The sequence below is a fragment of the Podarcis raffonei genome, chromosome 4, assembly GCF_027172205.1.
Source record: "Podarcis raffonei isolate rPodRaf1 chromosome 4, rPodRaf1.pri, whole genome shotgun sequence".
Classification (NCBI taxonomy): Eukaryota; Metazoa; Chordata; class Lepidosauria; order Squamata; family Lacertidae; genus Podarcis; species Podarcis raffonei.
This window is the reverse complement of record NC_070605.1, coordinates 28,226,209-28,244,210: the sequence shown is the minus strand read 5'-3', so window position 1 is coordinate 28,244,210 and position 18,002 is coordinate 28,226,209. Positions and strand designations below refer to the sequence as shown.

General features: G+C 42.8%; 1 protein-coding gene across 2 annotated transcripts in view; it reads right to left on the bottom strand.

Moving 5' to 3' along the window:
• MTUS2 (microtubule associated scaffold protein 2) overlaps positions 1-18,002 on the bottom strand; it is a 217,993-nt gene that overhangs the window by 56,447 nt on the left and 143,544 nt on the right. For both annotated transcript variants that reach the window (XM_053385964.1, XM_053385965.1), the window contains 2 exons: positions 14,402-14,563; positions 3,727-3,825 (listed from right to left, as the gene is read on the bottom strand). In XM_053385964.1, coding sequence (XP_053241939.1) covers positions 3,727-3,825; positions 14,402-14,563 — 261 coding nt within the window. The remainder of the gene's footprint in view (positions 1-3,726; positions 3,826-14,401; positions 14,564-18,002) is intronic.

Here is an 18,002-nt window from a genome sequence, read left to right as displayed (position 1 = left end):
TTAAGCAGAGGTTGGGCGGCCATCTGTCCTGGATGATGTTGTAGCTGAGATTCCTGCATTACAGGGGGTTGGACTAGATGACCCTTGGATCCCTCCAAACCCTTCAATTCTATCCCAGACAAGAGAAAGTGCTTCTTCACTCAACACACAATTAAACCATGGAACGCACTCCCACAGGAGGTAGTGATGGCCACCAATCTGGATTGCTTTAAAAGAGGATTAGACAAATTCATGGAGGATAAGTGGACACTAGTCGTGATTGCTAGATTCTTCCTCCACTGTTTGGGGCAGTAGGTCTCTGAATACTAGGTGCTGGGAGTCACAGGTGGGGGAGAGAGTGATATTGTGTTCCGGTCCTGCTTTTGGGCTTCTCACAGGCATTCATTTGGCTACTGTGTGAACAGGATGAAGGACTAGATGGGCCATTAGCCTAATCCAGCAGGCTCTTCTTGTGTGCTTATGAAGATAGGAGCTATCCAGTGGTACCTCAGGTTACAGACGCTTCAGGTTACAGACTCCACTAACCCAGAAATAGTACCTCAGGTTAAGAACTTTGCTTCAGGATGAGAACAGAATCGTGCTCCGGCGGCAGGCAGCAGTGGGAGGCCCCATTAGCTAAAGTGGTACCTCAGGTTAAGAACAGTTTCAGGTTAAGAACGGACCTCTGGAACGAATTAAGTTCTTAACCCGAGGTACCACTGTAATGCAAAATGTCTGAAGGGCACCAGGTTGGGAAAGGCTAGTCTACTCTAAGCCTGAAAGAGTCTCAATCCAGCACAATGCAGTAAATATGTAAAGATGCGTATGTTAACCCATATAACCTTCAGCCCTCTGCAAGAACACCTAAGGTGCCTGAAGGTTATTATGAAGATTCAAGTACCGTTTTTTTAAAGACTGAATGGATGTCTCCTTGAAATCATTTTAACTCCCACTAAATTGAGGATAATTTGTTTTCACTTTTTTGAAAGATTGGAAAAAAGCTAAACAAAGGGTTCAAGCCTACGAAAGAATGCAATTCTATTTCAAAAAGTGTCTTTTGGGGTCAGGTGAGACTGTGGGTTCAAAAAAATCCTATTAATTTTAAGTAATAAGTCACCATCTAGGGCAAGGTTACGGAAGCCTGAGTCCTGCTGAGATAAATGGCGCTGAAGCATGTGAAATTTGATAATGGCTTATGGCCGCTAAGTGCTATTGAAAAGGCTAATAAATTTTTTTGCAGTATTAAACATCTTCTGGTACTCCATGTCAAATTTTGCAACCCCCAAAGGGCTGTCAAAATAAACTTTTGATTTGTTAATTGTCTAAATTTTAACTGATAAAAGTCAGTTTAGGTTTTGCATTTGAATAAAAATAGCTCTGAATAAAAGGATATACTTTCCGGGTTGTTGTTGTTTTAGATTATGCACATATATTCTGCATTATGGATTATCATAGGATCAAACTACATTAAAAAAAACTATTTAAAAAATGTATGCACCACATAATTGAATAAAAGACCTCAAAGCACATTACAAATAAGCAATCAACTTGCATGTTTCTTTAAAAAAAACCAAAAATAAATAGCCACTGCAGGATGTGCGTGCATGTGTGTGATTGTGTTTGCACACACACAACTATCAGACCCATAGCACATGGAAAGGTTTCCTTAAAACCTGCTGCATGGCCCAGTAAAAATAATTAAAAACACAATAAAATCACTACAAATTCCAATAAAATCAATAATAATCAACTCAGTGGAATCTTCCCTTGCAGAACTAATAGTAGGGGTGTGTGTGTGTGTGTGTGTGTGTGTGTGTGAGAGAGAGAGAGAGAGAGAGAGAGAGAGATATTTTTGTCAGGAAAACGCAACCCTCACCCACATATCACGGTCCTGATCCTGATCCATACAGTAGTAGTGTACTTTTTTTAATGCACATGAATTGCCTACATGCAATCAGTGTTACACTTCACCTAGTCCTTAGAAGAGCATAGCCTTCAATGCAAGAAAGAAAGAGGTATAGCTTTTCTTTGATAGTGCCTACACAACCCCCCCAACACACACTCCTGATGGCTTTTGTAAGCTCTTATATAAAAATGTAATTTAAATTTGATTTATTGGGGTCATTTTTTATAACCTATCAGAAATGTTCCACTCAATTAATCTAACTGATTAGTAGCTAAACATTGCAGCCCGACAGAATCACGTATGCACAAAAGCTTGGTGCTTTTGCCTCTCTTCTTCCTGTGGAGACAGCTGCTCTGGCCTACCCCTCCCCACCTATTGGCTTTCCAATTATGGAGCGATTTAGAATACAATTTCCGCAATTCAGCGGTGGGTCTGTTGACACTGAGCAGAAGGAAAATGCTAGGTGCAGCCATGTATCTGACGCACAGGTGCCAATATATCAGGATTATATTTGTCCTCTGAAGGTATCTGTAGAAATAACTGAAATTTTGTAGGAATGTAATGACCCATTACTGCTATGAGGGGTTTGCTGCTGCCGCCGCCACTGTTAAGAGTTGTTGATTGTTTATGTATAATCATGTGTTTCAAATAGTTTGCCTTATTTTAAACAGTTAACAACAATGGCTTATTCCATTCAAAGACTTAACCGGACAGAATTTGCTTTGCCAAGTGGCATAACAGAGTTTGCCTGCTGCACAAGCTGCAAGTTTGAAGTTTATTATTTCAGAGAATCAGAGAATTCTAGAATTGGAAGGGACCCCAAAAGTCATCTAGTCCCATAGGAGCCAACTCTTAGGGGTCGAGTTCCCCCTAAATTTGATGGGCATTGCCATTCAAATGGTCTTATGATCTATTATTTATTATGTGGAGAGGGACTTACCCGCCTCCCCCAATATTTTATTGAAGTTGGCACCCCTGTCTAGTCCACCCCTCTGCAACGCAGGAATCACGGCTAAAGAATCCCTGACAGATGGCTATTTATCATCTATAGATTTTCTGTTCATGTACAAATCAGTGTAAAGAACCCTTTTCCTCTTGCCCATTCCATCAGAGAACCAAATCAACAGTCATATATCATGTTGAGATGCCAACTCCATGGAAATTCAGAGCCATTTTAAGCTCCCTTACTGACTTGAGAGTCAAAACCAGAAGTGAACCAGCACATCAACAACCTGCTCCTCGCATCACCAGCAGAAAAGTCAGAGGGGTATCCAAGCAAGTTCACCTCTTGATAATTTGGTTCCCATTCCTTTTACAGTGGTACCTCGGGTTAAGTACTTAATTCGTTCCAGAGGTCTGTTCTTAACCTGAAACTGTTCTTAACCTGAAGCACCACTTTAGCTAATGGGGCCTCCTGCTGCCGCTGCGCCGCTGGAGCCCGATTTCTGTTCTTATCCTGAAGCAAAGTTCTTAACCTGAAGCACTACTTCTGGCTTAGTGGAGTGTGTAACCTGAAGTGTATGTAACCTGAAGTGTATGTAACCTGAAGCGTTTGTAACCCGAGGTACAACTGTACTAATGAGATGTCAGAACTGCATCCTCTGGGTTTGGGAGGGACTCACTTACCTGACCAGGACTACCAAACTCATGGGTCATCAGTGCGGTGCCAGCAGGTGAAATTTGGTTTGAAAATAGCATTGACTTGTTTCAAATAGAACAGCTTTTGGTGTATGCTTCCTTTCAATGGCACAAGTTTTTGCCGACACACAATATTGATGCAAGTTAAATATTGGCAAAGTTCAAACAGTCCTTAAAAACAAGTGTGTTTGGTTTATACATACCTGGTGAGTGGAGCTTGGTGGATGATACAACCAGTCTCTTAGGGGATGAAACTGTGGGTCTGTTGGCCTCTTGATCTTTCTGTACTTCTTTCTTTGAGCCTGTTGAAAAGGTTAAGACACCGGATGTTTGTTTTGCATGTGACTGAATGGGAAGCATAGCTGTGTGAAAGGGCCTTCATTTTCTGCCTGACTGCGGTTACATTAACACTTTTCATGTGCCATATGCATGTTCAATTGTACATGTGACAGGGAAGGGAAGTGCAGCAGGTCATGTGGAAATTGCAGCAGGACCATTAGATATGATTGCACCAAGACCTGCGTTCCATGCATGCACACATGTGACATACACACTCATAATCACAGGTATGATGCATAAAGAGGGCTTTAGCATTACTTCTAGGCAGATAGGTTTAGAAACAGGTTGACAAGTCATTGAGCATTTTTAAGGACACATTTTCTGTTGTCTACCTTCGGCATTTAAAACCTATTTGCTTTCAGGCTACATAACAATGGGCAGTAATGGGGGGGCGGAAACCAAGGTCAAATTGGGCAATCATTTCAGATGAAAGATAAATGATGCTCAAATAATACATTTTTACATTCTTCTTGTGCATGTACAGGGAAAAATGACAAATAGATCAGTTGTATTTTACTGCAGGGTATATGAACCTGGAAAACCAAGCTACTGTCACAATACATTAAAAACTCGCCATCTATGTGATATGTATCTTCAGTGACTTCAAATAAAGAGAATGCTAATAATGAAATCTGTGGCTCTAGTGCTTTGTAGTTGGAAGCGGTAAGAGAGAAACAAGCATATTTTTTTGCAATTCTGCATTTGGATAATTAACTTATTTCATGAAATATTTTATTCTGTGAACCGCCCTGAGACTTCTGGGTCCGTTAGGGGTTGGATTCGGTGGAATTTCAGCAGCCAAACTGTCTGCAAGTTTGTAGCCAAGGAGTTTCTAATGTTTTATTTAATTATTTAATTTACAAAAGTTTCTAAATACCACCCAATCACATGAATTGTCAAAGCTGGGTGCAACGTAGACCACAAATCAATCACAGTAATGATTGGCTCATCTAGAAAAGGAAACAAACAGCTGAATGGGCGTGTTGCCATAAGAAGGGTATTCAAAAGATGTCTGAAGGTTAATTGTGAGAGCAGGAGGCTGGACTAGATGGACCTTTGACCTGATCCGGCAGAGGCCTCTTCTTTGGTTTCTATGGGAATTTATGCATATTGGTATAAAAGGTAAAGGGACCCCTGACCATTAGGTCCAGTTGTGGCCGACTCTGGGGTTGTGGCGCTCATCTCGCTTTATTGGTCGAGGGAGCCGGCGTACAGCTTCCGGGTCATGTGGCCAGCATGACTAAGCCGCTTCTGGCGAACCAGAGCAGCGCACGGAAATGCCGTTTACCTTTCCGCCACAACGGTACCTATTTATCTACTTGCACTTTGACGTGCTTTCGAACTGCTAGGTTGGCAGGAGGCATATTCGTATAGTAAGCTGATACGTCAAAAAATGGCCACTGTGGCTACTTGATATAAGTTTGAATGAAACCATCCTCAGAAACATCTTTAATGGAGTTTCCAAGCTACCTACTAATGGTGGTGGTGGTGGGGGCTTGTTTTGCCTTCTGCAGAGAAAGATAAATAATTCTAACTTTTTTGCCTTCCTACCATCACCCCAATGCTCGCGAGCAGTCATGCCCTTCCTAAGTAATGAGCCATTACTGCACACACTGTTTGAGACAAGATGAGATAAGCTAGAAATATGAAAAGGTTATGAGAAAAGAACAATCCAGTTCTCACTAGAGAATTACTCGACAAGATGGAAATAACATGAATAAGTAAGCAAACAAGGACCGAACTGTATATTTGTCAGCCTAGGAAGATTCATTTTTTGTTCTTTTCTATTTCTTGACTTTGACTCTTTTGCTAGTAATTATTTTTGTCCTTTACCAACCGAAAGTGACTTATTTTCCTGTACTTTTTTTGTCTTTTTATTTAAAAGGCTATATATGTACGTAAGAGTCAAACTAGACCTGATTTTAAGTTTTAGATCACATGCTTGCAAAAAGGCCATGTCTCTCTGTGGGGCAACGTTGGCGAGTGGTGATTGTGGGCAGCCGACTTACTCTTCTTTTGCCCAAGAGAGCCATTGGAAGGTAGGGAGGAAGCAGTGGATCATTGCCCCAGCTTTTGTTCCCCTTGCTAAGGCTGCAAACCTAGCCCCAGTTACCTAGGATTTACTTTCCTTTGGATTTACTCCCAAGCAGACAGGGTTAGGATTGAAAATGATTTTCTTCTTTAAAAGGTTCTAATGTGGTGCAAACCACCCCTCTGATCCAATTCAGGGCATGATTTGGCAATGCAGATAATTGTCATTAAACATTATTCCTGAGCTTTATTTAAAAAAACACCCCTCTCTCCATAAACCTATTGGGCAGATTTAGACATATTCTCTTATAGTAGGTTGATTTGATCATCGACGCAATGGAACAAACCATTTTGATCCATTCAGATTCAATAGGAAGTATGTTCTTTTTCCAGTTATTTGTGACCATTACCTTTGCACCAGTGACAAGACTAGTTCCCACATCTAGATCATTTTCTGAGATAGCGTATTTTAAATAAGCAAGTAAGAGTACCTTAGTTTCCAAAGCTCTTGACCAATATTTGCCTTCTCTCTTGAAAACTACCAACTTTCTATAAATAAAACATGTCTCACAACATTTCCTCATGCAGCACAATTATTTCACTAGAGTATGAAAGGACAAATCCCATGCTTTCTCATCCCTGCCCCCCCAATCTCTTATCTTCCCTCCCTCCTCTTCCTCTGTAATCTTTTTCTGTTTAATCTATGACATGCCAGCAAAGTATGCAAAATTGAGAAAGTTCCAAATATGCATAAGTGGATGGTGTAATACAGTGAAATCTAATTAAATTTACTCATTTCATAGAGTGGAAGAAAAGCAATCAACTCCTGTCATCAACGCAATTTGCATGGCAATTATTTTCTAATGTTGTTGTCCCATGCTAGGCGCTTGTCTTCTCTCTCTCTCTTTTGTTTTGTTTCTGACGGTCTGAATTGCTGTGGTGCAGCAAAATGGTGAGATACTAGTTGTGTTAATTAAAGATTATTGGTACCCCATTGCCTAATTTAGATGACAAGCAGATCTCATGAAAATACTAGATCTGCTATCTACCCGGGATTTATATTTCCCTTTTAAATGAGATTGTATGGGAGGAACAGTCCTCTTCTAGGAAAACCCAACACATGACATATTTCAAATGGAACTTTGCAGGGTTGCATTCCTCTCATTAGGATGCTTGAAGCTGTTCCTTTGCAAATGAATTTCCCACTTACACCTTGTTACAATGATGCACTTTCCTCCGCTATGCATGCATTTCAAGCGCTATGGTGAAACCCTTCCTTTCAGATGTTTCCTATTTGAAGCTAAATGGCATGCAAGGCAGTTCACCCACTGCTATTCATTCCATACACCATGGGGAATAATGAGGGAAGAGAGATGTAATATTCTAGAGCATTGGCCCAGCTCAAACATACTTTTTCCTTTCCGGAGTCAATCTCTCAAAAGCCATTTCTGTTCATTTGTGGCAGCCACTGGTCGTAGTCACCGCAATACTGCACTTTTAATATTTATTTATTGTTATTATTATTATCTGTAACAACTGGGACTTGCCATAAAAATATTGCAGTGTGGTGTGTTCCTGTTCAGAGTTCCCAACAGCCACCCATGCCCTATTCAAGAATACTCCATTAGATCCTGTTTTCCCCTCAGCAGTCAGCATTCCATGACCTCTGAGGACGCTCAGTCTTCATTGAGCTGTTAGGGGGGCTCCCTTTCTTCCCTTAATGTTTTATCCTCAAGTTTTCTTGTACTTCAGGAGACCTCCATTGTTCAGCCTGGACACTGAGATCCAGCTTTGAGGGCCTTCTGGTGGTTCACTTACTGTGAGAAGTGAAGTTACAGGGAGCCAGACAGAGGACCTTCTCAGTAGCGATGTCTGCCCTGTGGAACGCCCTCCCATCAGATGTCAAGGAAATAAAGCACTATACAACTTTAGAAGACATCTTAAGGAGCCCTGTACAGGTAAGTTTTAATGTTTGATGTTTTATTACATTTTTATATCTGTTGGAAGCTGCCCACAGTGGCTGGAGCAACCCAGTCAGATGGGTGGGGTTCAAACAATAACACTGTTGTTGTTTCCCTGAGTTTACTGGTACTTCCCTATTGATCATGTCCAGTAGTGGACAGCGTGCTGGTCTGAAGATACGTGACTCTTGCTGCTTACTGGGATACGGAAGGGTGAGGCAGCGGCCAGGTTGGTGCAGTGCAAATTCACTGGCTGAGCCAATCCAGTGCTCCTACCAGTGCATTTGCATGGTGCTACCCTCCCTGCCACCTTGCCCCCCCCCTACTGGAAAGCAGCAGTGACTCACCAGCCGGGAGGTCAGGTGAGCGCCTCTCCTTTACCACGCCGTCCACTACTGTGTGTGGAGCTCAGCTTGTGAAGGTGGAAGAAAGTTGGCCAGTGTGGTGTAGTGGTTAAGAGCAGTGGACTTGTAATCTGGTGAACCGGGTTCGCTTCCCCGCTCCTCCACATGCAGCTGCTGGGTGACCTTGGGCTAGTCACACTTCTCTGAAGTCTCTCAGCCCCACTCACCTCACAGAGTGTTTGTTGTGGGGGAGGAAGGGAAAGGAGATTGTTAGCCTCTTTGAGACTCCTTCGGGTAGTGATAAAGCGGGATATCAAATCCAAACTCCTCCTCTTCTTCTTCTTCCTCCTCCTCTTCTTCTTCTTCTTCATGCTTGGTCCTCTTTTTAGATTATGTCTGTCTCCACCTTAAAATGGTGAATTACTATAGTCCAAGAGATGACATTTTGTGGGAATGTGATGTGGGGTCTGCCAGTCCACTCTTTCCTACCAGAGAATCACAGTGATGACAAGCTCCAGGAATCCTGCCCTCTCTGCTGGGCAGAAGAACTAATGGGGTGATGGGCATCTTGAGGCTCTCACCCGTACTTGCTGCTTGTGCTGAGCTGAGATTGGCTTGGCTTTTTCCCACAGAGCTGATTGCCTAGCAGAGGTCACCACCAGCACTCTCATTGGCTGGCTCTCGTCTCCCTTCCTCACAGTGCTGGCCTCTGCTGCCTCTCCCTTGCCCTCTGTGGGTGCTCTCCCACCCAACAGCTGACTGGTGGTGTGTGCACCGCATGAAGCACCTGATCGAGACATTAGAGGCTGGGTGCAAAACAGTCCCAGGCTTTAGCCCTGTTAGCTTGGGAGTCAATACACCCCTGGTTTTAAATCTGTGGATTTTACTCCTTGGCCCTCCATTTCAAATCAATGAGCTGCTGCAAAGCTTCTTTTCCTGTCTTCTGCTTTAACATGATTTGTGATTTTATAATGGTACAATATTGATTCTGTCTCATTGTAATATTCTTTTAATCCTTGCATGCCACCCAGATATATCCATTTATAGGGTAGTCTTTAAATTGCATAAATAAATACTATAAATAATAAACACCTCCTTCACACAATCAGGGTGGTCATGGTGTATACAGATACGTAATGGACTGAGGCTCGTGATATGGCAACATAAATGCATCCATCTGTCTCTACTTCAGCATTGGCTTCTTAAATCAATAAAAAGTAGGATTCATTCATCTGGATATGCCCTCAGGTGTTGTGGGGGAGCGATTACAGCTCAGCGACAAGGATTCGGTCCCTGGATTCTCCAGCTTAAAAAGGATCAGGTAGCAAGGAAAAGAGCTCTGCCTGAGATCCTGGAGAGCTGCTGCCAGTCAGACCAGACAATATTGGCCAAGATGTACAAATAAATGGATCCTACATGAATCAGCTTCCTTTGTTCTCCCTATTAATTTCTTTCCATCGGCAAACACTTTTAAAATAGTAATTAGAAGAAGCTATTCTACCTCATATTTAGACTGATTTGATCAATCTTTTCCTCTAGGAAATGGGAGGAGAAAGATCTCAACCTGATCTCAGTGCTTTTCACGGCTCATATGCTCTCCCATGAAGCTGATGGATCAGAGCCCAGAGGCAGGAAGTCTCAGGTTAAACTGTTTGCACAATCTCAAGTTAGCATTTGGTTGGCAAAAAACCTCTGCCAGAGACCCTGCCAGTCAGAGTAGGCCATACTGGGTTAGATGGAGGCAGCTCAACGCATTCAATTCAGCCAACTTCCCATCATCACTTATAAGGCCAGATAATCCAAAACAATTGTACAAAGATGTGCTGATTTGCTGAGACTGAACTAGGTAGATTCTAGGATGGTGGTGGTGTTCTGATGACTCTCCCCATGCTTTGAAATAATGCATGAAAAGGGATGTGGAGTTGCTTTAGGCCAGCCCCAACCTCACCACTGACATCTGCAGCAACCATTCCTCTTCTCCATCTGTATGGTTGGCCAGGGTGTGAAGGGCTCTGCATATTTGCTGATGTATGCTCTTCCATATGAGGCAGGACTGATTGGGCCAGGGTCCCTCCTCGTGTGGAAGACCTCTCAGTGCACACAGAAGCACATGCCAGCTGACTGCATGGAGGCTGGCTTTGAACGGCTCAGAGAGAGGTGAGGCTAGTCCATGTGCCCTCCCCATGTCTTTTTTTAATGTGTGGCAGGTATGTGAACCTCCTTTTGTGACATGAAGGATATTCCTGCATTACATTTTTAAAAAATAAATGCAGGTCTATGGTAGGGATGTCCGTTTCAGTTTCTCTTAGTTTCTCATTATTCCAGTCTGAAGTTCTCCACATCCCCACATCAGTTTGAGGTTTTCTTTTTTTAAAAAAAAGTCTTCATAAAAATTCACCATCTTTTTAGTACAAATTAAGTACAAATTAGTCCCAATATACACATTTTTACAAATTAAAATCTCCCCTAATATAATGCATTTTGTATGTTATTTTTCCTAATACGTGATTTTGTATGCACACTTTATCCTAGCAGATCACTGGGCATTTTCAACTGCATTGCAAAATTCAGAGCAGTGAAAATTTTGAAGGATTGGTGTATTTTGGTTCAGTTGTTTTGGAAACTGCGAATTAGGTAGGTCCCCCTTTGAATGTGAACTGAATCGAATTTCTCCCCTATCTACCCCCAGTTTATAGTTTCATATTTTACTAAAGCTATGTATTTTTTAGGTACCAAGAGTGTGGAGCTGATTCCAGCTCCTTATTTCCAGGCTTCACCTGCTTCTTACTGGGGGCTGCTTAATGTTTTGATTTCCACCAGAAGAATGTTGGCAAGTTTCTTATTAGCATTTATGGCTTTCAGAAAAATGAGGCTGGCAGCCTTACTTAACACCTCCCCCAGAACTGGTATTTATCGTATTTTTTCTTGACAGGACCGTTGTCAGTGGCTGACAGCTGCAAGGGCAGCCAGCAGGGGCCGAAAGGAGGAAGGGGCAGATTATTCCTTAATGAAATATTTTGAAGTGAGGTCTTCTTTCTCCCCTGCCTTGCCTTGTTGCATTATTGCCCCCTGATGACTACTGGTGGAGATAAAGCTACAATGACAATGCATGTTTGCCCAAAGCCAAATCCTGGTATAACCAGCCATTTCTCTAATACAATACATCATCTATCTAGAAGAATTCAAAACTTCCTCTCCTTTCAACAACAGGCTTGATGTCACTGCTGGCTGCACACTTGGCTTTTTAACCTGTGCTTAGATAAGTGTCACAATTAAATATCAGACCTGACATGAAAATAAATAGCAGTGGTTAGACAACATTTGTTGTCTTGGACCAGAGAGCTCTGCTGTGAAAGAAACACGATGCTGTCTTCCTCCTTTCTCCAGCTCATCTTTAGCCTTTTTACCCTTTCTCTTCTAATTTAATAAAAAATAATGATTCCCAAACCAACTACTTGTGCTTTCTCACCTTAAGTAATGTGAAAAATTGACAGGAATAAGCGTGATAGAGCGTGTATAAGAGAGATAAAACAGCATCTGGCGAAGCTGGCTTATATTGAGGAGGACCACTGGTCCATTGGGATCAGTACTGTCTACACGGACTGGCAGCAGCTCTCCAGAGTTTCAGGCAGGAAATGAAAATAAAGCTGCCAACATCCTAATGCTGCTGTACAAATCTATGGCACGACTACATTTGGAATTCTGTATATAGTTCTGGTCGCCTTGCCTCAAAAATTATATTAGAGTGCTGAGAAAGGTTCAGAAAAGGGCAACCCAAACGATCAAGAGGTCGCAGTGTTTGGGACTTCTTAGTTTAGAAGAAGACAAGTAACTTTTTCTCCCTCTCTTATAACACCACAATAGTGGTGGATGTTGGAAGATTCAAGACAGACAAAGGAAAGAATTTCTTCATGCAACACAGTGAAACTATGGAACTTGCTCCCACAAGGCAGTGATGGCCACCAACCTGGATGGCTTTAAAAGAGGCTGGGGCAACTTCATGGAGGAGAGAGCTATCCATGGCTTGCTATGATAGCTAAGTTCTGCCTCCTTCATCAGAAGCAGCAACGCTTCTGAATGCCAATTGTTGGAAGCCGCAGTAGGAGAGAGCACTCTTGTGCACAGATCCTGCTTGAGGGTTTCCCACAGGCATCTGGTTGGCCACTGTGAGAACAGGATGCTGGACTAGTTGGGCCACTGGCCTGATCCAGCAACGGGACCATTCCCAGTTCTATCAGGAGATGATGGGGATTGGACCTGGGACCATCAGCACACAAATCAGATGCTCTACCACTGAGCTATGGGCAGTCCTCACAATGCTAATTACATTACTGTTAAATACCAGTAAATTAGGGAAATATAAAGATAAATGGCTGGTTTGCATTATTAAAAGGAATGGTGGACGCGAGCCATATATTAACCCTATTTATATTTGAGCTAGTGTGGTTAGAGTGTCGGACCAAGACCTGGGAGTAAAAGGTAAAGGTAAAGGGACCCCTGACCATTAGGTCTAGTCATGACCAACTGTGGGGTTGTGGCGCTCATCTCGCTTTACTGGCCGAGGGAGCCGGCGTACAGCTTTCGGGTCATGTGGCCAGCATGACTAAGCCGCTTCTGGCGAACCAGAGCAGCACACGGAAACGCCGGTTACCTTCCTGCCGGAGCGGTACCTATTTATCTACTTGCACTTTGATGTGCTTTCAAACTGCTAGGTTGGCAGGAGCAGGGACCGAGCAATGGGAACTCACCCCGTCGTGGGGATTCGAACCGCCGACCTTCTGATTGGCAAGTCCTAGGCTCTGTGGTTTAACCCACAGTGCCACCCGTGTCCCTCAAGACCTGGGAGACCAGGGTTCAAATCCCTACTCAGCCGTGAAGTGCACCTTAGGCCAGTCACTCATTCTGAGCCTAACCAACCTCACAGGGTTGTTGTGAATATAAAACAAGGAGGAGGAGAACTATGTACGTCACCTTGAGCTCCTTGGAGGAAAAGTGGAATATAAATGTGTTGGGTGGTCAATTACGTCCAGGGGTCCGGCACACTTCTCTTGCGCAGCTCTGGTCTTCCCCCCTGGGACCTTTGACTCAGCAGAGCGTAAAACACAGCGGAAGCAGAAGCAGGAACGTTCTGTCGTGTGGTAATAACTCAGGCTGAAACGCAGCAGTCTCCTTATCTTAAAGTCTTTATTCCTTAGCAAAACACAACAGCTATATATCTCCTGGCGATAGTTCGCCCATGTTGCTCCTTTCTCCACGGAGCTAACACGCACACTGAAAGAACACAGTAAACCACTCCCTTCAGTGTTCTAAGCCCGCCCTCAGAATGTGAGGCGTCATCACTCAGAACTCTTAACCCTGTAAGTTCTGAGCCTCTCCTAACAAAATGTATTAAATTGTCAGGGAACTGCCATCGGAGCCAAAGGGAGAGGGAGGGCTCCAGAGGGATTCCGGAAAGCGTCCCAGGAGGGAGAGAAGCAGCCCATCTTCTGGGGAAGGAAATCAGCGTAACACCAGTGGAGAAGGGGGGCAGATGGGGGAATCGGCGAGGTGGCTCGATGACTCCTCGCCGGAGACCAGTGGGGAGAGCACGGGTCCTCCGCTGCCCACACCCTCCCTGCGCAGAAGGCTTCCGCGCAGGGAGAGTAGGCGGCGACTAGGTGTCAAAGAGCTTCTTTGCTGGAAGAAGTTCAAGAAACGCCCACTGACAGATTCTGCCAGCGATTGAGACAGCCACGGGTGAGTGGCTGTCCGGACAGAAAGAGTTCACCCAGGTAATCCAGCCAGGTGTGACGCCGATTTACGCACGAGCAACCCCTAGAACCATTACATAAATCAATAATAATAACCTCAAGGGAAAGCAAAATGCCTAATGGCCAGAAGGTAGACTGGTGTGAAGGACAAGCAAAATGACCAATGACCAGAAGATAGACTGGTGCAAATGCTTCACAGGGAATTTTCAGGGAAATTAATACATCCAAAAATGCATTCAGGAGGAAAGGATGCATTAAACAGCAGCAGCTGTTTACAAAATGAGAAGGATTTGGTGACCACCCATATCTCAGAGCAGAGCCTGGTGCCCTGCAGGTGGAAGAATTCTAAGTGCCGGAAAATGAGGACCAAGCCATAACACACATTTTAGGAACATGCACGTATATGTATATGTACATTATACGGACTCCAATAAGCATGCTTGAAAAGCTCACCAGCAGGTGTTGCGGCAGTCTTCGGCGCTGGAAGTAAACTCCTACGGGCAGCTGCTGCGTTGTTTGATGCCTGTGGTGGAGTCCTACTGGCCCCCTTGAGTGTTTCTTTAGAAGGCTCAGCTGCCTTAGGAATGGTTTGCTCCTCGTTTCCAAAGTTTGAACCTGCGGGAAGCCAAAGCCACACTAATTAGAACTTCATAAAAAATAGATACAAATTGCTAGATCTGTATTTGCAGTTTCAAACCTTCACCAAAAATTTAAAAAAGTTTGCTGCTCCGAAATACTTGGGTAATTATGAAGTTAAATGGTACTTGCTTTGGAGTGGATGTACTGCATCGTTTTCAATCAACTCAGCGGGAAGGCTACATACGTAGCATACATTTAAAGCATGCACACACGCACACATACACCAAGAATCCTGGAGACAGTAGTTTAAGGGTGCTGGGAATTATAGATCTGTGAAGCACAAACTACAGTTTCCAGGATTCTTGAGGGGTGTGTGCATGCTTTAAATGCACTTCAAATGTATGGTGTGTATGCAGCTATGTACAAAGTGGAATGGGACGCGGGTGGCGCTGTGGGTTAAGCTACAGAGCCTAGGGCTTGCCGATCAGAAGGTTGGCGGTTCGAATCCCTGCAATGGGGTGAGCTCCCGTTGCTCGGTCCCAGCTCCTGCCCACCTAGCAGTTTGAAAGCACATCAAAGTGCAAATAGATAAAAAGGTACCACTCTGGCAGGAAGGTAAATGGCGTTTCTGTGCGCTGCTCTGGTTCGCTAAAAGCGGCTTAGTCATGCTGGCCACATGACCCGGAAGCGAGATGAGCGCCGCAACCCCAGAGTCGTCTGCAACTGGACCTAATGGTCAGGGGTCCCTTTACCTTTTACAAAGTGCAATGGTAAAAGGCTCATTTACTAAAGGCTTCATTTTTATTCTACTTGGTCTTCTGAGAACTAACATAGATGAGATGTGAACAGATCTACTTTTTTAAAAAGCAGTCATGGGAGAAGGAGGAGAGGCTCCAACTTTGATCAGAGCGGTAGTGCCAGGAAAGAAAGCACTTAACCTTACCACTGGTAAGGGGGCCTGAGAGCCCACTGCCCAAAGACATCAGCCAGCACAGCATCTGAGTTGGCATAACAATGGGCGTTATATGTATTTATGTGTCTTTCAATGAACTGAAATTAGTGAAAGATTATGAATTGTGGGGAAAGAGAGTGTGTGAACTTGACAGCTTTTTATTATTATTATTAGTTGCTATTTTGGTAATGTTGTTTTATAGATTATACATGCCCTATTGATTTGTTAATCACATAATATGACTTTTGCTGTAATTGAGATGTTTAGCTTTTTTTTTAGTTGCTACTTTGTTAATAGTGTTTTATAGATTGGAATTGTTTTATTGGTGGTTTGCTATTTATTTTTTTAAAAACATGCTGTATTTGTGATGCTTTATTATGTCCAAAACACCTGGAAGGTACCAGGTTGAGGGAAGACTGCTGTAGTTTCATTGAGAGTGTGCAAGCATTCCTGCATCCTCATCTTGCCTAGGGAAGGACCTCTTTCAGTAGAATAGTAGCTGTGCTTTTGATTGAAAAGCAAACTGGCTTGTGTTTGCTGCAAGAAAGGGGAACGTATCCATTTCTCTGCCTGTGATTTCAGTTTCCTACTATATTACTAGGAAACAACTGCAAACTGCCATTCTCTCAGAATAGAGCCTTGCACTGTTTTTTTTATTATCGTTTCCCAGTACAATCTCTTTCAATCAGCACATCCATATTGATCTCATTCTCATATCTAATCACAAATTATCAGGCTTTGCAACCCCTGTATATTCTCTTCAGCTATTTCCCAACCCAGAAAATAATCCCTGCTGTGCTCTTCGCATATGCATGGAAATCAGTGCTTTTAAAACATTTTCTAAAAAGGCCAGCACTGGGAGTAAATGGGATGCTTAAGTAGACTGAGAGATTACAGTGTTTTGTGGCTGCAGTGCTCGCAACAGAACGAGGGGGGGGGGGAGGTATAAGGCAAGTGATATACTGTGCAGAATTCCACAGGAAAACTACTGTATTGTGCTTACTCTCATCATATTAAAAAGAACACAATGCAGTGCTATTTATATGCCTGTGCCTTTTAAAGAAGTAGTCACCCTATCCATACATGTGGATTTGGTTGCAGGAAAACATTGCCTTGGTTTGGCTCTGCAAACTTTAAATTTTATTATAAATATATATCCATTTTACAGCAAGAAAGAAAACACATTTCCGGCCAAGGCAGAGAGGTGTGTGTCTTGGCTATAACTACACACACCATCATAAAGTTTGCTGTTTACCTGTGTGGGTCCCAGCTGAAAGCAGCACTTCCGAAATCAGAATGGATTCCTACAAACATATTGGGCCTTTTCTCAAATAATGAAGCAACATTAAAAATTCAAAAGAAAAGCAACCTGCTGTAGTCAAAAGAGAACAGGAAAACCACAGGCCGATGAGCAGGAATGATTATTATTCTATGTAAGCAAAGATGTTTTCGTGCAGAATTGCAAAGAACAGATCACAAATTAGCAAACAGTAATTAAGACATGCAGTCTCAAGTCACCGCTTAGATTCTATGGCGGGCCTCTATGTAATATGCATGCCACATTCCGCAACCCAGCCTGACACAAAACACCAGTCAAGTACTGCAGCATATAGGATGTGAGATTAATGTGCTTTTACACACCACATGTGTACTAGAGAGCTAGGTAAACTGCATTACTGCCAGCAAAGATTGGATGTGTTAATTCTATATAACCTGGCTGGGCACATGTACCCGTAATGTGCTATCTTTAAAACATTTTCTCGAGTTCTAATTTAGATTTGTTCCCAGAGGTGTTCCACTAATTCTTCTCCAAAATCTCCCTTCCCCCCTCATTTTACTCTAAATGAAGTTAGCATAGCCCATGTATTGTCTTATGCAAATTTGCGCCCACTTCTGCTGATGTGACAAAAGTGTCATAGAACACTACATTTATTTATTTGTTTATTTAGAAGTGCTTTTAATTGATCTTGCTTCAACGCACTGTTTTCTTAAGTTACATTTTACTGCTGCAAACAGTCTTAGAATTTATATGAAGGGTGGTATAAATACATTGTTAACAAAATAAGTAAATAAATCTCATTTCAAATGAACTATCCACATAATCTTAATGCTATTTATTATTCATGGTGTTGTGATTACTAAGCTCATTTGGACAGCTTGCCTATGGAATCTCTCTCCCTCTCTCTGGCCAATTTAGCTTAAAATTCAAATTAGGGAAGAAGTTGCCTTCAAGAAGAAAATGTTTTATTATTATTTGCCCAGTAGAATATGTCAAATGTCTTTTTTATTGAAAATTCATGTGCTTATCTGTTATTCTCTTATGTGAAATTTATTATACAGAGAACACTTCAATTTACAAATCTGGCTGGCTTCCAGCGTGGAAGTCATTCTTCTGTTTGAAGTATGAGGTGTCAGGGGAAGTTACATAATCTCTTCTGAGAAGGCTCTTTCATTACCAACCGGGGGGAAATGCCTTTAAAGTTATTTAGTATGAAATGCAGCTTTGAATAAATACTGTTAGCA